This window comes from Haemaphysalis longicornis, unplaced genomic scaffold, assembly GCF_048455015.1.
Source record: "Haemaphysalis longicornis isolate Haplotype H1 unplaced genomic scaffold, Haemaphysalis longicornis Haplotype H1 scaffold_1, whole genome shotgun sequence".
NCBI lineage: Eukaryota > Metazoa > Arthropoda > Arachnida > Ixodida > Ixodidae > Haemaphysalis > Haemaphysalis longicornis.
This window is the reverse complement of record NW_027526203.1, coordinates 200634436-200657383: the sequence shown is the minus strand read 5'-3', so window position 1 is coordinate 200657383 and position 22948 is coordinate 200634436. Positions and strand designations below refer to the sequence as shown.

The 22948-nt window shown below is 48.7% G+C and overlaps 1 protein-coding gene across 1 annotated transcript in view; it reads left to right on the top strand.

The window, feature by feature from the left end:
- The window catches only part of LOC144141218 (nose resistant to fluoxetine protein 6-like), a 31836-nt gene that overhangs the window by 8830 nt on the left and 58 nt on the right, over positions 1-22948 (top strand). Inside the window, exons 2-13 of the mRNA XM_077672780.1 lie at positions 4404-4612; positions 6893-7016; positions 8316-8403; positions 10232-10344; positions 10463-10642; positions 11131-11227; positions 11771-11866; positions 14403-14571; positions 15356-15438; positions 17674-17796; positions 19146-19590; positions 20600-22948. The exon at positions 20600-22948 is cut by the window's right edge and continues 58 nt beyond it. Coding sequence (XP_077528906.1) covers positions 4404-4612; positions 6893-7016; positions 8316-8403; positions 10232-10344; positions 10463-10642; positions 11131-11227; positions 11771-11866; positions 14403-14571; positions 15356-15438; positions 17674-17796; positions 19146-19590; positions 20600-20980 — 2108 coding nt within the window. The 3' untranslated portion in view covers positions 20981-22948. The remainder of the gene's footprint in view (positions 1-4403; positions 4613-6892; positions 7017-8315; positions 8404-10231; positions 10345-10462; positions 10643-11130; positions 11228-11770; positions 11867-14402; positions 14572-15355; positions 15439-17673; positions 17797-19145; positions 19591-20599) is intronic.

The following is a 22948-nucleotide window of genomic DNA, read 5'->3' as shown; positions in this document are numbered from 1 at the left end:
CTCTCTCCAGATTTCCTTGCGTTCGTAGTAAACATAGCGGAGTAAGCGTTCGCGAAAAATCTTTCGCGTGGCTTAGTTGTCCCACACGAAACAAACAAAAAAAAAAGCACACAAGGGAGCACGTGCCCGCAGAGTGGGATTGACCAATACTTGGACAACTGCCAATAGGTACGTGCGTATGAATCTCTGTTATGAGAAGACTGGCCAGTGGCCTGAGTGGGGAGGGGGCTGTTTGGGGAAAAAATGCGGCGCTCACCTGACTCCTTAGCTCGATCTTTCGGCCACGCTAGATTCGGTGGCAAACTCCCACGGGGTGAGCAGCGTCCCCCAGGAGCGCGTGGGAGCCGGGGAATGTGCTTCACTCGTAGGTTCACGCTGGGCTTGCGCAATGGACCCGAAGCAGGCGGTGGCCTCACGATCCCACAGAAGGTGCCGTATGTCCTGCTTGACGGTAGGGTCGTTGGCGTACGGGCAAGGCTCGAAAGGTAATTGCTGTGGGTGGCGATGCTGTTATCGCCGTCGCTGTCGTTCAGCTCCGCCAGTGGAGTGTACAGGAGCGCCACTTGCACATCACGTCTCTCGTCGGGGTGGCCTTTGTGCGGGCCAGTCATGCGTCAGTGCCTGCGCATCTCTGCGCAGGCCTCTTATTAAGGGCGGCTTCTCACTGCGCGGAATCTCAAAATAATTAAGTTCAATTCAATTCATCACTTAGAATCAGTTAATCAATGAATCAATCATTATTTCAATTAATAAATTACTTCTTTTACATTCATCATCGCGGCACTTTTTTGTGGTCCTCCCTCAATTTCTTTCGTCTTTGCGTGCCTCTCGGACACACAGGCGGACAATTGATTTGGAGTTCATGTTCACGAAGCGTCATATTTAGCTCAATGCGAGGGTAATTTCCTCCGACGTGGTTCCCGAACATGCGCTGTCCTGACCCGTGCTGGTTCGGTAGTCCGTCGCAAATCTTTCGTCTCGGAGGCCGCGCTACTATATTCGCAAAAATCATCCGCACGGCCTTCTTGCAGTACTTCCGTCAAGAAAGGAAAATGGCGGAAAACACAGGGATGTGGGCCATTCGACTGCCTGCTGCGCGTGTTTACAAACGCCTTGTACCGCGAAGGCGCCCGGCGTGGTCGGAAGTCAGCCCGCCAGCTGCTCGCCGCGTACGGGTTGCTCGCTAGAAAACGCGCCGCTAATTCGTCCTGACCCCGGCAATTGACTCTATTGATCCAGGAAAGGACGAAAACGCAGGTATGAAAAGGCGGAAAGTCGGCCCTACGCGCGTTCCACTGCCCTTGACTGACTGAGCGTGTAACCGGTCGTGGTCAAACTTTCTCGTATATATACCTCACGCGTACAACTGTTTTCATCAGGGGGCTCGCGGAAACGTTTTTTCGGGGCACGTGTGGGAAAAAATTGCCCGCGTATCTGCTCCTTTCGTTGCAAATGTCGTCAAAAGACGATAGTCTTTATCGACTTTTGTCAAGTAAATGCCTCCATTCGCTTTCCCGCTCACCTCATGTTGTTCCTCTTGCGTCGCGCTCCTCCCAAGGTAAAGACGCCAAAGGTTTGCTGAAATCATTTTAAATTTCCCGCGTTCCACTGCTCCAAACCGGGTGTCCCGATGCCAACGCTGCCGTACTGCGAAGACGCGCGTGAATCGAGGCGCCCTACTTCAACGTTTATAGAACCGCGTTTCTCTACTCCACGTGCGTTGCAAGCAAAGCGTGGAATCTATCTAGTGGAACCTTTCGTAAGTGTTGCCGGTTGATTTCTTAAAATGCCGCCAGAAGCTATAGTGGCGCGGGCGACAGCAGGCGACGGCGGAGTGAATTTTTTTCTGCAATTGATGTGGTATTTAATTTCGAAGAAATCAAGCATGTATAATTTTTTATAAAGGAACACTGCAAATATCACTCCTGTATTTATTTGTTGCCTTACATTTGCGTAATGTCTTGTTCTTCTTCAACAATGTTGACAAGTATGAACATTACACCGGACTTAGACGGGCACATTTAGCTGTGACTATAAAAGACTATTGCGCAGGCCTTGTTTCAGTTTGGCCGGGTGGCTGAATCGGGTCACAGACAGACAGACAGACGGACAGACATACAGACAGACCAAAATTTCTGGGTTGAAGTAGCCCAAGAAAGACTATCGTCTTTAAAAAAGAAGTTGCACGGAACAGCGGCGGCACCTCTTTCTTTTTTTTTTTTTTTTTTTCAAAGCGCCATGCTCTCGGGATTTTTTTTTTTTTTTTTCGGAAGTTGCTGGGCTGCTTCTGACCATACGCCCACGTCAGGGGAAACGCTTCGGCTTGACTCTGGCTTGTTATCGCGCCAGCTATTGATGGCGTATTTTGGCAAAACTTTTCGCCATCAATCCGTTACCGCTTCTACGAGTAGTAAAATGGAGTGTGCAGCAGTGAGTGCACGGCCTAGCAGGCGGTAAAATAGGACGAAATGGGAACGGCGACGACGAAACGCCGATACTACTGGACAGCAAAAGGACCGAGAGGCAGCCAGTGTCGTTGCTAAAGCAAACAAATTTGACCTCTGAAGCTGTTACAACACAAAGTATGAATGGCGCCGTGTGAGAGAAACGCGTTTTATTTTTTTTTATTTTTGTTACGGGAGAATCCAAGAAGACAGACAAAAATATGGACCCCGTTTTTTTTTTTTTTTTTTTGCTTACCACCATTCGCCCTGAAAAGTCATCACTGGCAATACTGTAGGCATTGATCTTGAACCCGCCGTGTTGTTCGTGCCTGCGCACAAAAATTTACGGCGACACTAGCATCGAACCCAGAACACACTATCAAGGCTATTTCTATCTCTCTCGCCATGTCAACAATTCGCCGCGCATTTCATCAGCGTACGGGCAAATGTTTCGGCCGAGATCGGCTATGCCAGGATATACGTAGCGTGAGCTGAGGTTCAGCTGGTTATTCTTAGCTTTCCTGGTCGTCTAGGATTAGCTTGATTATCATGCTTACGGCTGCTTCAATGACACACACGCGGTATACGCATTATGTGACACATGTATATTTATCAAGTGGCTCCGGCGCAGCGCCACCAATCGCCCCAGAGCTAAGCTGGTTCCACAGGCGCACGCCGGTGTTGCTGCGACGCCCGAGCCATCGGTTCCACACCCGGCCACCCCTTGCATGATCATCAAATGGACCGGGCCGCCACGTGCGGAACGGAGGTCGGTGAAGACGCTGGGCGCGTGGGGTGTGTGAGACACGCCGGGAAGCGAGCAACGTTCTGTGCTCCGTGTGACGTCACTGCTCCTCGCGCATGCGCCGCACGGCTGTCCAGAAGCCACGCGAAACTGCTCAACCTCGGCCAGTGTAGCAACATGCACTCAGCTAGCACTCGATAGGCGGAGCTGGAGATCTTTGGGAGATGCTTTCGTCCTGCAGTGGACACAAACACGCTTATGATGATGACGATAATGATGAAATGCGTACGACCGTGTAACCTGCTCCTGGTTTAAATCCTTCAGCGAGCAACAGCCAGTTTGGCGGCGGCTTATTGTGGTATTCCAGCACATTTCCTCGTACGCGTGTTATTAGTTGGTCCAAAGCGTCTTCGGATTTTTGAACGGCCTGGGTATCAGGTAAATTATCAGCAGCGGTCTGCAATACGCTCATTCGTAAAGCGTTTTAAAGGACTTTTTTTTCTGTTCGTACATTGTACATTGTTGTGCGCCTCAACGGCGAGCTAATGTTGCGCGCCGCCATTTGAATCACGAGCTACGGGCACGCAGTCAAAAACAAAACGTCGCTCATCGGAATACACACCCGCGTGCACCAAAGACCGGCGTCCTTCGTCTAAATATCTTGGCGCTTGAAAGGCTTACCATGGAATACCAACTACCTCGTACCCACACGTTCTTATGAAAAAGAAAAGACGTAAGGAAACATGAAGGAGGTCACTCCTATCAAGGTGATCCAGCCGGCATGCCGCACACATCCGACCTCGTTACCGCGTCCAGTGGCTACCTCGGGTAGCAACTGAAAAGAGTGAAAAAAGGCAACCAAGAGACCTATGAACAGCGAAAAGGGGCGTTCAAGGGTTCGACGCGGATCATGAGTTTCAGACATAGGTACCTAATCGCTGAAAACATTGCGTTGAACTGGGCGCTTAGTGGGCCCGAACTAGATTTTTTTGCTTTACAACTTGTTGCCTCTGTTATGTAATGTCTAATTCTATTAAGTTGAACAAGTTCTTTTTCCTTCTACGAGGGTAGGCGCTTAAATGAGGTTGTAGACATCCGGGCTGGTTTTGATGAGCCGTAGGCTGCGGCACTGCTCTTGTTGACGTGTCGTCCGGCGCGAATGCTCCCGTTGGAATCGCTCTAATTGGCCGTGCCACGCGCCCTTCTCGTTTCAGTGATGGACGCCATGGGCAAGCCGGCCGCCGGCCTCCTACAGGGCCGCGTGGCGATGTACGGCATGTACGACCAGTGCCTGGGCATCCGACACGAGGAGGGCCTGTTCCAGGGAAAGTACTGCATGGTGCACTACTACCACGACGGCTCCCCGGTACCGCCCGAGGCCATCGCCATAGTGGAGAAGTACCTCAAGCACATCAAGCTCGATGTGAGCGCTGCTTCCAATGAACACCATCTATGTAGTTACAGCGAAGCGTGGGCGCCGGCGCAGCCTTACTAAAACGATGGCTGACCGTGAAGGGATGAACCTTTTTCCAGTAGCGTAGTCCTCTTGCGGCGGCCGCACGAACCATAGCTGGGGGATTATAAAGAACACGCCCCCTTTTTTTCCGCCTGCCCTGCGTAGTTGAGGAAGCCGTCCCAGGAGCCACATGCATGGTTTTGGTGGCAGAAAAAAGTTTTCCATGGCAGCCGTAGCGCCTACCGTAGGCCGTTTTGAGCGCTCAGACAACGCAGCAGCACTTAGCTGGTTCGGCGTTCGCCACTGGCTAATCCAATATGGCGTCGTTTTGTCTACATTTTGCCCACCAAGAATGGCGGATCGGTCGCTGGTAGTGAGAGAAGCGCAAGCGCAGAGCGCTACTGGAAAAAGGTCCATTCTGGTTCTACTGTCCCTTGTAGGGGTGAGCAGATGTCACAGGCCTGTATAGTCGTATTAAACATTCTGGTTAGTGAGATAAAATGCATTAATCTCTAATTTTCATTATTTCGACCGCTCTAAGGTGCAGCTGGCAGGCTCTGACCGCTTGTAAGCCGCAACACTGGCGTAATCCGGTGAACTGGAATAAGAAAGCCTTCGCTAAGGGTAGCCGTACAGCTATATCGAGCGCCTGTCGGAGGCATCTGATCATTAGCGCGATGCCTTAAGCTTTCGAAGCGGATTGTCGTTAAGAAGTTCTAGTTCACCTCATAGCACACACCGTTTTAATCAACAAATACAATTTGTCCACACTACAGCCAGCCTGCACCTGGTTCTTCTGAACTTGGACTAAAAATAACCACTTATTTTATTTCCCATCATCCATTGATTAACTGAACAGCCGATAACAGCAAGAAATCCATAACTCTAATGCTCACGAAGGCTCACTGAAACTTAGTGGGCATGTTAATGCAGTACCATTCCCTTCTTCCGGAGGCAAGAACCACCTTGCGTGCATTCTTCCGGCTTGGCTTCGCAAAAATGGCCAGGAAGCGATGATTGTCTTTGTTTTTTGTTTTTTTTTTTTTAGTTGCGATACCGGCTTTCACAGGATACACAATCTAACTCAATAGGAAAAAAAAAGGCCACCTCCAAGCGATAATTGCACGCCTACAAATCTCTTAGCGACGCAAGGAGGAATGCTCGCCGAAGCAGTGCGGTAACTACTAATATGCCGAGCAACAGGTCGCGGATTCGACTCTCAGCTGCGGCAGCCGCTTTCCCGACGAATACGAAATACTCAAATTCCCGTGCGTTCATATCTGGGTACACAGATCCAGAGGGCGCGGCCAGTCCTTAGAAGAGAGGTAGTGGCCTTTTCCCAGGTGACCCGATTTATTCCGCAGCCCTTCATTACGGCCTGCCTCGGTCGTAGCCCAAGTGAGCGTCGCCGCATGAATACAATTCAAAAATTTGACACTTGGAAATTTTGCTCACGTCCTAGCTAACTTACTAAACTTACTACTTATATTTTACCAAGATTTTAACGCATCTGTCCCGTGTACCAGTAACAATACCAGTTCTGGATATGTAGGCAAGCAATGTTCCGCTAGACATAGTATAAACTTTTTCCTTCTCATTTATGTTTATTTAACGACACTTGTTGTAACAGCATTGTTTTATTATGCATTCTACAGAAAAACACTGTTTTATTGAAATTCCACTGCATTAATTGTACGCAAACCCTCTAGGATGTATACCGTCAGGAGCCATCTACTGCCCATACACCAGTACGGGGCGAGAGCTCGTCAAGCTGTCCATAGCAGCTTTTTCTCTCTCCCCGTCATGTCTTATAAAGAACATGAAATAAACTTCTATTCTATTCTATTCTATTCTATTCTATTCTAGTCTAGTCTAGTCTAGTCTAGTCTATGTGTTCGAGAGCAGCCACACAAAGCTAATGCCGATTTCCAGGTCCTGGCGTATTTTGGCGTGGCCGTGTGTACTGAGATTTCCCCGAAATGGTACCTTTTGCGCTCGTTTGGCTGTGCGATTGACCACATTTTAGAAATAGTTAAGTAAACAAGAAATAAATGCCCCCCCCCCCCCCCCCCCCATATAGTTTCAGAATGCGTTGAGCTGTTTTGGGCACTTCTGCTGCGCTTCGCCAGGAATGGTTAACTTAAAGTAGGGTGGTACAACGGCCTTTAGCAAGCGTAGATGGCAATGCTAAGAGTCAGTCGGACGAGCTCCACTCACTTATACGCCCGTATCGTCTGCTTTCCCCAGTTTGTAGGCAACATTACAAACATAGTGGACAACCCGGCGACAACATTGGCTCCTCTGCTCAAGTACGGCGCCTGCATTCCATCCGTGTGCCGACGGGAAGACGTGCAGATCATCGCCGACCACCGTAAGTGGTGCCCACCTTTACTTCGCTCGCGTAAATACCCGACCAGCTGCAGACACGACTACAGCCTGCAGTCTGTGACGTGTACTACTCCCACGGATGTGCTTCGCCACAGCGCACAAAACTATTCGAGGACGTAAGACCTAATCCGGCAGATGACGAGGCCTAGCCTTCTGATTGACGCAAAAATGGGACCTGTACGTTGGCATTCCGAAGTTTTCTTACTTCGCTCTTTTTCTCTTTTTGCAAATTACCAGCCTCCTTCACTCAGCGGCTTTGCTCTGATGGTAACAGTGGGCGAACAGGCGGCTGTGTTGTGGCGAAGCGAGCCCGCAGGTGTTTTCTTTGTTTAGGAGCCCATGTGGACCCGCACAACGTTTTTATTTTCTTTCTTCGACGGCTACTATAGGTTAATTGAAACCGTTTGTTGTCTGCTGCCACATATCGTAATTGTTCAGAATTTGCCGTTTACCGGGCAGGGAAGGAGAATTTCGCAGTACTGAATTGCATTAAGCGGGGCTCGCCCAAGTACCTGCCCTCCCCCCCCCCCCCCCCGCCTCCTCCTCCACCCCCCACCCGTTTTCCTACGTTCCAGCGCATCGCCTGCTCCCCTTCCCTTTTGCGTGAAAGCGCTCTCACTTATGACAATCGGTCGCAATGGACATTTAGGCGCTAAAGCGTGGCTTTCTTTTGTAGCGGGACCGAGGAAAAAATCAAAGCCCTTTTCTTAAGAGAATGATGGTCAAAACGCGAAGCGGAATGGCGCAATCAGAAAGACGTCTGCTCCAAAACGCGAGAAACCCAGGCTCGATTCCGGCCACGGGAAGCTTTTTTTTTTTTTTTTTTTTTGCTTAAGGTGCTTGATTTGCCTTTACTTATCACCACCATCACCGTTTTGTGAAAGCATACTATTCAACGCAGAATAGTCTGCTAGCGTTCGTCCCATGTAGCTGTCTCTTCTTGTGTCCCCGTCCTGTGGCGCTTTTTACCATGCATGTCGAAGTCGTTTTGTGAAAGCCCGCTGTGTAAAATTGGCTTTCCTGTAGTGCGTTCTGACGCGAAATCGACCGCCATCAGTTAGGCATAGACAGCTTCGCTTTAAAAACGTCGGCGTAATGTAATTTGCCTCGATAATTGTATAGTGGAAAGTAAGCAAACAAGGACCGGTATGTCGCAACGTGCATCGCTAATAGTAAGAACTGCTGCCGACGTTCGGTATAGCCCGCGCCGGCGGTGTCAATGTGTTACTAGAGCGCTATAGCCTGACTGTTTGCGTTAAATATTGATGCTCGGTTTTCGCAGTGACCTCCGATATCGGCCTCAAGTTGACGGCAAAGTGGTGCACCATTGAGGAGCCGGTCGTGCTAGACCAACGCCAAACCCTGATTGTGTAAGTGCTGATTGCGGAAATACATTCCTTGCATATTTGACGTAATATCGTTGCTGTACTCGTCGTAAAAATACTTGGCAGTGTGGGGCACAGCTGAACCCAATTTTAAACGACGCCCTGGTAACCGCAGTTCATTACGAACAGGGCGATAATGACCGTATTTGGGAAGGCTTACTGCTTACTGCGCACCCCTGTTATAATGAATAAATCCTGCATGCCCGTCAGGTTTGTTGTAAGCTCAATCGCAAGTGCATTACGCACCTGCAAAACGCAAAATGGCTTGGAATCCTCCCTCGATTTTCAGCTTTCCTTCTTATTCTTTTCCTGCTTGAAAACGAAACTCCGCGCTGGCAAGCGCCCCAGTGGGCATTTTCCGCGCCGACTTATTTACATGTGTTTCGAACAGGACAGTTAGGTAAGCGTGCAGAAGATAAATTGGCTGTTCGCCGAAACCGCATTCATGCGGAGGATACGAGTATGTCGAAGTATTTATGGTTGATATTTCCGCTTCCTCGGGGCAAAACGACCTCATATAAGCGCGATGTAAACGTGTGCAAAAGCTTACCTGGAATAGTTTTTACGACGGAGCCAGTTTGACGGGAAATCTCGCTTTGCAAATTTCTCCGTAATACAACTCCACCCAAACATCACGTCAATATAAGCCCTCAGGCATTTAAAGGTACCAAACGTAGCCTTTGATTTAGACGATGCGATAAGTGAAGCGAGGTCTAATATAAGCATGATGGGAAATGGGGTACAAGCCCTACCACACACGCGTGCGAGGACTGAGGAATGCACCTAAAGGGCACTTTGTAGCGATCATTGATGATGATGATGATGGTTGTTGTTTAATGGCGCAAGGCCAACAAGGACAAAGAGCGCCAGAGAAGAAGTTATCGAATGGTTGATGAGACTGTAAATACTAAAACCTGTGAGTAGAAGTAAAAGTGACGCAAAACAAAAGACAATAGAGATGGCTGGTGTATAGGGAAAGGATGATTACACGTGATATGACGAGAACAGCAGAAATTTTACCTCAGCCAAAAACTTAAGAACAGGTTGACTAGAAAACATTGGTTCGTCGGCTAAAAAGTATGATGGGTTTTAGCGATCATTGTGCCTCTGTTCTAAAAGAAAGAGAGGAAACCAGAGAAAATGGGCGGTACAGTCACAAACAAATGATTGTTCGTCTCCGTTGTTTATCCCACGACCGAAACGTACATCTTTGGATTAGGGCTGACTAAAAATATATGGCGAGTGCCTCTCTTCTGTCAGCCTTGGAGTAATAGGTAGCCTAGAGAATGACCTTGCCTCACCGTGGAGGTTCCTGTGAACACTGCGAGTTCAAAGAACAAGAAGAATGTGGCATGGATGCTGCCTATAGTTACAGCAGCATTGGAGTCTCAAAGTCAGATTATAGTCCAGGTTATGCTATTGGTACACACACATATACACACACAGACGCGCAGACACACGTGCATGATGTTTTCTACTTCTACCACAAATAAAGCCGCCAGCTTCTGTTACCAAACTAATTTGTCGTCGGCAAAACCGTTCGAAGGATTAATTTTTCTGAATTCGCGAATTATACCTTGCGGGTTTTTTGAACTTTGAACAAAGTTATTGAACTTTGTTTGAACGAACTTGGCTTTATCGATTTATATCTCCAAGTTAAACTATTTGAGCAGCGGCGAGCTACTTTGCTCTCACAACATTTATTTTAAAATTCAAGATTGAATGCGAAGGTTTGGCCCATTATAGCTGTTCAGTCCGCTCACTCACCGTGGACAGGCCGCTCAAACACCCTCTTTGGTGTCCACTCGCGCAGGTGCATTTTCGGGCTTTGGGTGTCTTTCCTGCTGTTCGGAACTGCGTTCGACATCTACAAGACGATGCTGTCACCGAGTGAAAGCAAAGAAATCAAGACGAACACAGTCACAGGTTGGAAATTTCTCTCCTTTCTCTAGCATTTCGCAACCACACGCGTCCGGCACAAGGGTCTTATTCCTGGCGCGAGTGGCTGTGCTGTTGCCTTAGTGCGCCTTTCGATCTCACACAGGGTTCGTTTCCGAGGCGTTGGCGTCAGTGTCGCTTCGGAGGTCCATCCTGAAGCTGATCGACATGCCCGACTGGGGAGACTACTCCAACAGGCTCGGCTTCATCCACGGCGTCCGCGTCCTATCGGCCACCTGGGTCGTGCTCGGACACAGCCACTTCCTCCGAGACGTGCACGCCAGCTGTGAGTCGCATCCTGCACTCTACTGGTGGGACGAGAATGGCTAGGAGCCATTCCAATTAATGAAGGTTGATGGCCAGAGACGTTGTACACATCACATACATGGTTAGATAATGTGCACGTATTCTTTTTGAGCATCCTTTGAATAGCTGTCAGCTGAGACTCACCGCTCTCTGACGTTACGAAGGAAATAAAGATACCGGCCACCGGTTCAGGCGTTTAGGTGATCACTGTTGCTTTCGCCAGTAAAAGCGCTAGGCTAGGAAAAATAGTATCCCGATTCGGCGTTCAAGGTCCTCTGATGGTCTAAAGTAGCCTGTAGCACTGCACTAACGCCTGCCTCATAGCCCAGATATAGCTAAAGCGTGTAACGTCCTCCCGCCCCAAGAAAAAAAATTTACAGCGTGCACGTGAGATGCTGTGAGTGCACAGCACACATTTTCAGGGTACAAAGCAACGTATTCATTCTTTTTCATGTTTTTTTTTTTCAGCTAACATCATGCGGTTTGTACGAAGGGTCCAGGAAGACTTCCTCTTCACAGTCCAAATAAACTCCTTCATGGCAGTCGAGACATTCATCTGCATGACGTGAGTATAACTGGCAGCTGAGAATTAGCCGCCCTTCCTCTCGGGTGGGCAGCTGTGTTGCTCTTAGTAACTCGCTATATCAGAGCACTACCCTGTTGGTAGACAGTGCGGTGACCCGTTCTGCCACGAATTTTGCGGGCAATACTCGGGGCCTTCGAGTCTGTCCAACAGCAATTCAATAATTTCCCCAAATTTGTGTTCCGTCAGGATACACAACCGAGCAAGCATGGTTAGAAAGAATAAATTGGCCAAATCAGTGTTGGCCAGACCGGGAGTGGTAGGTAAATTATGTGCGAGTGCACTTACTGTAATATCTGATGTTGTAGCATGGTCAGTGTATACGCTGCTTGCTCCCGGAGAAGATAAAAGATTCGCCGGAAAACACGCAAAAGGGAGCAGAAATGAAATTATAAAAAGGATTTGAGAGATGCATACTTAAATTATAGGTTAATTTTTGATGGGGTTTTGTTGACGCTCTATGTGGACTTTTAAAGGCTTACCAGTAAGCAGTCCCTGTTTCATTGTTATTCTTGTTGTCTCCAGGGGATTTCTTTCCGGCTATCTTGTGATGAGAGCACCAAAGGCGAACGCGCATCCGATACTGGTTTACATGATGGCGCTGGGAAGGCGTTACTTCAGGTGAGCGTGTCTGTGGTTTCTGCCTAGTGTCTCTCAGACGTTTGCGTAGTTCTTTGCACCCCTTTATGTTATTACTCTGAACGATAACGTATTCGGCAGTCACCTTGTTCCACTGGCAAAGCGATGGGCTCTGATGCAGATTTCCGAATTTTTTTTAGAAATGGTTCCTGGATCGGTTTGTAGAATTTTAACGCGCAGTCTGATAACGATACATTGATTGATTGATTTGATTGTACGGTTTAACGCGCCGACGCAGCGCAGGCGATGAGGCGCGCCGTAGTGGAGGGCTCCGGATTAATTTTGACCACCTGGGGATTTTTAACGTGCGCCGAAATCTCGTACACACGAGCGTTTTTGCTTTTCGCCTCCATCAGAAAAGCGGCCGCCGCGGCCGGGAATCGAACCCGCGACCTCGTGCTCAGCAGCGCAACGCCTTAGCCACTGAGCCACCGCGGCGGGTCTGATAACGAAACAAAACTAGTTGGTGTCCGTTTGTCGCTAGTGCTAACGTTCAAAGTTTCTGCTGGATAACCGATCCGACGTCGGAAATAACAAAACTGTATAGCAGATCCGAAAGAGTCAATACTTTACCGCAACCTCACGGATTGTTAGCACCAAAATAAAAATATGCCACTCTTTTTTTTTGCGCAACGAAAGGTGCGCAAATTACATCTTTATTTTTCATGGCCGTTCTCGCTATTAAATTCCCTACTTTGAACCATCTGGTATGATCTCCCTCCCTGACTACCTTTGGAACTCGGCCAGACCCATGAGCAGACTCTCAGGCGTCTAATCAAGACGTGCTGGAGAGGTGTCACGTGGTCATGGTGTACATGCCCTATAACAAAGCGTAAGCGGCCAGAGAGCGCGATTCGCTCAAGTACGCTGAGGGAGACATTCAACAAAACGTGTTCGCTTAGTTATTAAACCTGACTAGTGGGGCACTGCTTCGTTTACTTTCCTTCACACTTCTTCGGTGGCGGCAATGACCAAGCAACAGCTAATATTACACGACGTAATGCAAGTTATCTTAGTCCCAGTTGGGTGCTTCGAGCGCCGCGTATACACGCGACGACGTTCCCCGTGGGCGTACGTACTGCGGAGGTCACGGCGGCAGCCGGAGCCGGCAAACCGGAGCAGATTCCAGAGAGGCCCCCAATCGACTTGCTAAACCTGGCGTATCGCGGGGCGTCGTTTTGGAAATCAAGATCAGTGCGAGGGAAGGCACATCGCGTGTTGCTCATCAGTTTTCCTTCAATACATATTCTATCGCACGCTTTTAAAGCCCGCAGAACTGATCACAACTGGCGCCTTGAAAAGCGCTTCCGGAAGCCTTGTACTTTTTTTGCAGCGAAGCTGTTAGTGAGACCTTACTCGGCATCTTCCGTGTTCGTCACCGTACTCTTTCTTGTAGAAGGAATCATCGCCGATGCAGACAGACAAAAATTAAAGCAGTTCCACTGAACGTGAAAGTTGTCGGAAGTACGGAGCAGTGATTCGCCAGTGTTTCCCTTGTGTTATTCGCCCGAGTACCTTGTTTTTATATTGCTTTTTTACAATTAGCGCGCGTGTAGTAACTAATGCCACCTGTATAACATTGCCTGATACAGGCGGCGTTGCTCCTATTCTGCCCCCGAAGAGAGGTTGTGGCGTCCTCTCTTGACTAGTTTTAGTATCTGCCTGGCGTTGATTCCGCAAGTAGTCAGGAGACGGCGCCGCAGCCCCTGAAAAGGCCTATAAAGAGACACTGGATTGAGTTTTCGTTAATTTGGGGTAATGATGTGTGAATTCAGGATGCTTTCCTTATTTTATGTTATTGTGTACTTGTTTGCGGCCTAGAAACGGCACAGCGCAAAGATCACCCCCAACACTTTGCATTAATGGGATAGATTAATGAGATAGACATTAGCTTCGTAACGCGAGGTACCCTAGGTTCGATCGCGACCAGGGGAAGCGGTTTTTTTTTTTCGAAGCGTCTTTTTGGGTGCGCGACGCCGTGACCCCGGAGGAGTTCCAACGACACGCCGGGCCCTTATAGTGCCCTGCACTTTAAAATTTGAAGCGCGCGCCTCCTCAAACCCTCGGTGCTCCTTACGTGAATGAGGACCGGCGGGCATATGCCAGAAGCTGCAACTCCTCAAGAGTAGATGAATGGGGCAATAATTAAACTATTTCTTATCAGCTGGCGACGTGAACCTTAGTTCATGTCCAGCGGTGTTCGCGTGCGTAGCGTGGCTTCTGCGTGTGTTGTGGTGGCTAGCGGCCATTCTGTACTTGTTTCTGCCAATCATTCATTCCAAGGGAAAGTGATCGGGTAGTGAAGGTGAGGAGGAATAGCTTTTATGAGGAGCAGCAGACCACGAGTGCCTTTTGTCATTCGCGCTGTGTTTCTGTGGTGAAAGGATGGTCGACTTAAATGGAGCATCATTTTACCATGTATCAAAGTACACCTTCCATGAATGGAACGGAACCAGCAGTCAGTGCGCTCCACATGCTTCCGCGCACTGACGTCCGGAGCCGGGCTCCACTTGCGCAGGTTGATCGTCCCCATTGCAGCCGTCCTGGGCTTTGTGTACCTCATCCCGGCCATGGTGGACGGGCCTCTGATACACGACTTCTGGCCGCTCTTTCGGGACCCCTGCGATAAGAACTGGTGGAAGCTCTTCACCATGACCCTCAACTACATGGACGACTACAAAGATCTGGTTAGTGTATAAACACGCGCACGTGTGCAGGAATGCGCTTCGCTGCCAAAATGCTCTCCGCAACCGGGCAAACACTCAGTTTGCTTTGTGTATATAGGCGAGCTATACCGCAAGACATAGCTGGGATCACCTCTGAAGACGTAACTAAAGCCCCGCCTCTTTTTGCCCTGAGTGCAGAGCTGTGGATTTCGAGCCTGTGTGGTCCCACTTCGTGTGACGTAGGCGTGGCCGCTTCATACTTTATACGAATGCGTCGGCGCAATCGACTAAAACGTGGATAAATTTGCTTAGAGTATACTGTGTGAAGACTATAATTGCTGCTTACACAACACTGTGGAAACTAAATAAATTTAAATAAAATTCGGGATCATACGCAAGTAGGAGACATTTTCAGTAAAAGTAGAACTATAGCTGTGGGTGGGCGCATAGCCGACAGTATGCCCTGTAGCAGCTTTCGAACCGACTATACAGGACTACAGAGGCCTGCCGAAGAACTGGTGCTGAAATTGGCTGAAGCCTTCCAACGTAGTTCTCTGGTGACAGTTGGGATGACAGTTGCGATGAACGCACTCTGTACGCCCTCGTGGTCTATTTTACCAGGCAGCCTTCGCTGTACTCTGCCATAAATCAAATATCAAATAGCACTACCTTTGTTTTCGCGCTTTCGAATGGGACCATTTGTTAGTCATTAAATTAGGGCGAGGACGTGTCTGCTATTTTGAGAACCATCGTTCGAGGGCCCTTAATTGTACCTGCACATCAAGGTGTTCCCTCTGAAATGCAGTGTCTGCCCTTCTACTGGTACATCTCTGTGGACTACCAGCTCGTTGTCTTCGGTTCCATTGTTCTTCTCTTCATCACGCCCAAGTGAGTATGAATTCATGCTTTCTGTCTGGTTTTGCGGATCGTGCAAAGCTTGTTTCTTCTTCAATATGTTTACTGCCGTTCTGCCGCCTTTATTCGCTACAAAAAAAAAAGTTTAGCTTTACACCTTTTCCTCTCCTTGCCGTTGGCCATAAACAAATTTGGTGGCTAAGAAATTAAATCCCATTGTGTGCATTTGCACCATACGGAAGCTCGTCACTCGTTTCAGGTATAGAGAACTCCGCGAATTCTTCTCTGCTGGGGCCCATGAAAGCTAAATTGGTACTAAATCTCTCTCCCGTTCTCCGCTCCTGTTCAGAAAAAAACAAATGCCGTCCCAAATTTGACGTGCTCAACTTGTCATGTTCTTCGCCCGCACAACCGAGAATGTCTTTCCGATTAGATGAGTAAAGTACACTTTCAAGTGCGTACGAGTGCTTTGACGATGCGCACATTTAAACTGTTTCTAAAACCTTCCAGTCAAGAGAGGGGGAGAGGCGGGGTGGTCACAATGAAAACTGTAGAGTGCAGAAAGTTCCGAGCCAAACATCACTCCTTTACACACCTTTGGCAAATCTACTGTGGAGCTATCGAGGTGCCCCGCTTGCGGCACAGTTAATTTTGTGCGCAAGAATGCCATCGGTGATCATCATCCTCGCCACCAAAGCCCACTATCATCAAGTATACGGCCTGCTTTTTAAGCGTGATTTTATTCTTCGGCGGAGTACTGAACTCAGATGCCCGCAGTGTTCCGCATACAACTCCGCAGACGTGTGTTGCGCATGCGCGCTTTTTCCCTGTTTACGTAAGCACTCGTTCCAGTCATTGTAACGTTCAAGGTCATTGGTAGGCTGTTTCTAACGCCCGGCACTGCGCTTTTTTCCCTCGCTGTAGGCAAACAAAGAAAAACGTTACCATCCCTACCTAAAGAAAGTGAAGATAAACGCGAAAGCCTTCTGACACCAAAACTGCGTCGAAACGTTTGCTAAACGTGCGCCAAGCCTTCGCTGAAAGTGCGTCCAATCGATCGCCAAACCTTCAAAGACCCAAATCACAAACCGCGAACGAACCCGTGCGCCCAGTTTTCGCGCACTAAGAGAACGCATCTAGGAATGATCTAAATGTATACCGATGCGTGGTTTGTGATACAAAGGTATTCTATTGTACTCCTTCTTCATTATCGGTGCGTGTATTGTCTTTATCTAGAACCGTTCCTTTTTTTCGCGATTTTCAAGTAACCGTTTTGACGCAGTGGGAGCCCTGTTTCACTCACGCGCCGTGTGCCCAGAGATCTTATCGCAGCTTTTCGGTCTACCAACCGTCTATGGGAAAATGAATTGCTTTTTTGACAGGACGCCAGCAGTCCCATCGAGAAAAGTGGGTTTAGCGAGCCGAAGCTTAACCTGGACTCATCTAGGGGCACTCAAAAAGTCTGCGCTGCGCTGTCGCACTGCGCATTGCAGAATCCCATGCTTGCATTGCGTGAGGCCACAAGGCAGACTGAACCTTTGAGTCAAATCGTACGCTCGATATCGTCATTCAGCGCAATTTTGCCACTGGCTACGCGGATTTGTCAATCGAGTGAATAGTGGTGCAACTGAAACAAAGGTCCTTCTTTGTACGCAGGAGAAAAATGTGCACCAATAAAACTGCGGCTCTGGGACGCCGCATAAATTATGGAAAAGTGGCTTAAGCTGGAAACATGCGCTTGAAAGGGTTACACACTTGGAACTCAACATTGCGAGCTCTCTGATCCACCCAAACAAAAAGAAGTGATATTTGACTGGCTCCGATGTTCTCTATTGTTTAATGTAAAAATTAGGTGGGCTTATTCGATATGTTAGAAATGCGTGTGTGGGGTCCCTTCAGGTCTCGGGAATCTTGTTACTCCAGGAGTCTCACAAGAAAGACGTGATAAAAAAATCACAGACCCCGAAATATCGAAATGACAGAAAAATAACGCAGTTGGTTCCGACTCGTATTACAGCGGCATAAAACGAGACGACTCAAAACTGCACAAAAACAACAAACGTTTCACTCATGTTTCCGCTTGTTTCGTTTGGTCAATTTTTGGCTCTCGGTTAAAAGAGAAACGCCAAACATACGCCCTCTGGCAACAGCCTCTGTGGCGCATGATTTTGCGCGCTGATGCGTATTCAGAGAAGCAGTGTACTGTTCGTCGTGTAAGTTGTGTAATGAATCGATTTCATACAGTACCGATCTTACGTCTCCTTTCAGGTGGCCCAAGTTCTCGCTGTGGCTAATGGGAGTGACTGTTTTTGCTACTTGCCTGACGACAACGATCCAAATCTACGTCAACAACTACACACCGTTCAACGCATTTTTAACCACTGACCTCCAGTAAGTCTGTCCACATCTCGTGATAACATGCGCACGGGTGTGTGACTGTTTTTCGCTATTTCCTCTTGCCATTGGGATTGCCCGGTTACATTTGTTGCCCTCGTTTGTTTGCGCATTCCGAGAAATTAGGCTGCCTAACGCTGGAAGCCTTTCCGTGTGCAAGTTGTTTTCTCCCAGCCCGTTTTCACTAATTGTCACACACATGCACTGATAGCCACCGCAATCGTGCGGCGCGTTTTCAACCTGTAGTCAGGTGGGGGCACAAAGGATCAGTTTGGTGCCCAGAAGGGCCACGTTGGGTGAAATGCCCCACTTAATCGTCGTTCTGTGCTTCTTGGTGCTGTTTAAAATTGCCACCAGAACTGTGCGGATAAGGCTTGCTTCACAGTATAATCGCCACAGAGCAGCACCAGTTTGGTGCGCAACACCATCCTAGCGTTTTAAATTGTGGAGGTATTCGGGGAAGTTTCCTGCTGTGTGGGTTGGGGGAACAAGCGGGAAAAAAATGTACAGCTTCAGCATCTGCAGTCAGTGTTCCCTTTTCAGTTGACAATGTGCTTTATTTATAGAATACCAGTAGATAGCTACCAGTTACATTGCCGCGTATTCACGAGTACAAGGCACCTTAACCACGTTCTCTTTGTTTGGGACAAAAACAAGCAACGATCAATTAAATAATATAGCACTGTTGCGAAAAGCAAGAAAGCTACCAGCCGCCATTGCTGTTATTAATGGCTTCAAACTGAGGTGATAATGTTTCTGCCACACATTGTTGTGCGACCGTCGTGCTCCGATGTGTGTTTTGCTGCGAGGATGGGTCAGCATGGCGCTATGGGCCTTATCCACCTATTTGTCGCGTGTTAATATCTCCCCCTCAAACATTCACCTGTTTTCAAGGTTTGTACTGTTAAAGGTCATGATGTGTTCTGAAGTAACATAGAAGCTCCTTTCGAAAACGCGCAGGCGCACGTTTTCGCTTCCCTACCATACTGCTGCGTAATTCCTTGCGCCTACACCCACGACAGGACTCCTATGCCCGAAATGAGTTCAGTGTTCAGCGACGGTGAAAAGGCTCCTCACAAGTGCACTTGTGTCCTGTGTTTTCACAGTCCCTGATGACCCGTTCATTTGGCACGAAGCGAGCCGGTTGTACGGTTTCTATATTATTGCAGACGCGGTGCAGGTCGTTTACGAGCTATTTTTCGAGTGATTATGGCCTCCATTTGTTGAAACACAGTACGCTTGCTCATTTCGTCACAAGGACTTTACACGCAAACAAAAAGCTGGTGAAAGAGGGAGCGAAAGTGTTTTTGAGTCTTGCCTCCCCCTTCTCTGTGCGCGCCATGCAGGAGGATCATCGACTCCTCAATGTACGTCTACGCCAGGGCGTACACACACGCGCCGCCAATGTTCTTGGGCATGCTGTTCGGCTGCCTGGCAGCGAAGCGACACCATATGTCGCGGCTGTTCCAGGGCGCCGCATGGGCGCTGGCAACCGCCGTCTCGCTGGCAGCACTGCTGGGCGTGCGCTCCTGGTTTGACGGCCGGCAGCCTCCGATGTGGGAGATAGCCATCTACGGGGGTATGCACCGGGCCTCTTGGGCCCTTGGAGTCTCCTGGGTCATGTACGCCTGTTGCACGGGACGCGGTGGCTACGTCACCAAGATCCTCTCCTGGCCCCTCCTGTACCCTCTGGGAAGGCTCTCGTTCGCCGTATACCAAGTCCACATCCTCCTGATGGGCATCAACGCTGTTGTCAGCCGAGAATTCATCAGTCAGCACCCATTCCTTCAGGTAGGGCGACCATTGCAGGACTTTACGCCACTTGTTACAAAGAAATGCTCCTCGAATAAGTGGGGCTTAGTGTGCTGACGCATCACTTGAGATGTATGGCGAGATCAAGCAACAGAGTTGCGCATAGGAAGAATAATAGGCTGGGGACATTGCATTTTCTGCGCCACGTTGTCATCGCGCGACTGGAGCCACTTGAACGCCTTGCACGGCTTACTATAAAGGGCAGTAATGTTAGTCCACATGTGCAAGCTCACAGTAATTAAAGCTGACTTACAAGAAGGCCCTATCCGTTCTTCAGAGTTCAGAGCGCGGTCATCCAATCTAACAAAAGAGAAGAGGCAAAAGGAGTGTACCTGAAGTCAGCGTGCGCGAAATAGCGTGCTGCGATGAAACATCGTGACTTAACGCGTTTTCTTTGCGGTGCCGTTGTCTCGACTTTCATTATGTAAGTACGTAATGCGTTTACATGTATGCTGTTCTTCCCCTGTCTTATGTGCTTAAAACCTCGCATAAATACTGCAGAATTCTATACGGGATAAGAACGTTCATTTGTTTCAGAGTGACTAAAGTTTCACAAAGCCAACCGTGCCTAAGGCCTATCCATTTATGACCTACGCTTTCCGTAGAACCAGGCTGATCAGCCACGCAATGGATCAGCCAAGGCACCGGCCAATTACGAACATGTGTTGCAGGCGTACCCGTTTTAGCCTCGAACCGCGGTCCTGGTTTATCCCCCTTGCTAGAAACAACCTACTTTTATTCCTGCTTTCGACGACTCGCCTACAAAATGTCAGTCTGTAAAACTCTATATGCATGCAAGCTTTACACCTAAAGCTGACGCTAAAACATAGATCTAGTGATGAGAATCATTGAAGCCCACCCTTTATTGACGAATGTCGAAACTCCCGAGCTCAAAAGGGGCTCTTTGCAGGTCACTGACGCCACTTCGTCAACTTTGCGGGAAGCATCGGCCAATCATGGCTGTTTTTTTTTTTTCTTATGTTCGCAGGCCCAGAACTACCTGTCTCAAGCCATGATGTCCTACTTTTTAGGCTCCGTTATGTACTTGCTCATCGAGTGCCCCGTTGCCGGCCTCGACAACACCTTCTTCAGCATCGTCATGCCCAAATCATCGTATATGGTCGACCTCAAAAAAGGCGCGGACCCCGCGAATGAGGTCAAAACCGGCGACTTTTCCAATGGAGCCGTAGCCGTCACAACGATGGACGAGCTGCCGCCGAAGCAGAAGCGCATCAACGGTTTCCCCGATGTGACGAAAAACGGTTGCAATGGCCGAAACCACGACGGATATGTCAACAGCGCCTGCGAAACTGATCTCAACGAGAAAGACACGACGGCGAACGGCACTATCATTTCTATGAAATTCTAAGGACACGTGGTGCATATTAGATGCCTTCAAGAGTTGGAGAGTGCGTGGTCGAAATGTTTTGTGGCGGTCTTTTTGTTGTTGTCATGTTTGCCCCTCGTATGTCGGGCTGCAGGGGACCAAGGGCATCCCGGTCACTATTCAGTATTTCTAGGTCACTCTGGTTGTCCGGCCCTAAATCGTCGTCGGCTCCTTACATGCTTCCTGGCATAACGGCATTGGGTTTCAGGGATTGCGATAATTGCTAGCGTACAACCGCTTTTCTTTTCTTTTTTTTTTTTCGCTTTAGCAGCCTTGTCTGTGGAGTGTTGCGGTTGCGCTCGTGCCCATATTTCTGTCAACGTTTACGTCTGACGCCAAAAGGAGAAGTGTTCCGAACAAATATTGTTTTGTATTTTGCCCGTGAGAAAACTAAATACTGTCTTATTCAGAAATACAAAAGGCTGTTGTCGGTATAAAAAGGCTACAGCTGTTAACGGTAGGGAGAGATAATATATAGATACAAAGACGACACGGCAAGAAGGAAGTCTTATAGTGACATCTTGTTTCGGTTCTTTTCTTATATCTACGACAGCATCGGATCCGAAATAATTATCTCCGAACACTTAGTGGCGTAGGAATCATGGTCTGTGTTTGTGATTTATTGTTTTTTTTTTTTCACGGCGCAAGGATACCATGGCTAAAGAAACATTTGTGCTTCTAAAAAACTGAGTTTAGGTGTATAAAAACGCGCACCTCTTCCGCGCAACTAGGCTTACAGTATGGTGTGGCGTCTGCGCGCTGCTGCTATTTTTTTTTCTTCGGTACTTTAAATAGTCGGATAGTAACGTTTAAAACTTGGTCGAGCACTTATACGCGCGACCAAATCGCCAATGTGGACAGTCTTCTAAACGTCGCCCTGAAACGCAATGTCCGTTTTGCTTCGACCAAACGCGGGAGGACTGAGCCATCGACGTTACCTGAATTACATGTCACGGTTTCGCGACATGGCTTTGTTTTAATGATGCAGTCGCAAACTTAGCCGCTGTTTCTGCCAAAGTTAATGTTTTCCCCCTGATTTGGAATAGTGACCATGGATTACTGAGACTTTGGTCACGAGCGGTATTGTCAGGGAAAATGTGTCTCTGAGGGCCTCTTATAGCACGCAATCGAGACTGCGTACCGCGTATACGGTATAGGACGTTGTTATCCGGGACATTATTAAGAGTGTAGAGGGGGGTCTGGTTTTCGCTTCCCCCTCCCGCCGATATGCGCACATTTAGCGGTCGCTCTTGTGCACGACAAGCGACGGGTCGTGGGAAGAACCGCCGGCTTGCGTGTTGCGTAAAAAAAGCAAGACCGACAACACGGGAGATTGCGTGACGAGCGGTTCCTAAATTTAAGTTAGCTACCGAAAACTACCTTTGTCTGCACCACGTTTAAACGCGTCGTGGATGAAACCAGTCGCGATTTCCCTCCTTCCCTCTCGACTAACGAAGCGGGCTGGACAGTGGCGAGCATCCGCACAATTGCCTGTTATGCGAGGCCACCCATGTATCCAAGTATGCCACTATTCTGAGATGCCATACAGATCGAAGCGGCACGTTGTGTCTGGCGCAGCTTTTGTGAGAACCGCGTTATTTATCGAGAGCCCGCGTCTGTAAATGGCGAAGAAGACTGTGTAGCGCGGCGGAAGTGTTTCGCTCATCGCCGCTTCGATGCCTGTTTCAATGCGTGCGTGTCTGGATGGGTGCCTGCGGGCACGAAACGCGGGGTTGTCATGTTGCCCGTTGTTTTAATGCTGTATATTATTTGTTCGCGTGAGAGGGGAGAAAATATGCTGCCGACGCGGATTGGCTATTGCGCACAATGCGTAGCGTGCGGCAGCGTTTGAGCTGGAGAACCCATTGTGATATAGATATAACGGGTTTCGAGCTACCCACGTCTCATTAGGGCCTGCGTGATTGCGCAAGTGTGAGATACAGCTCTCAG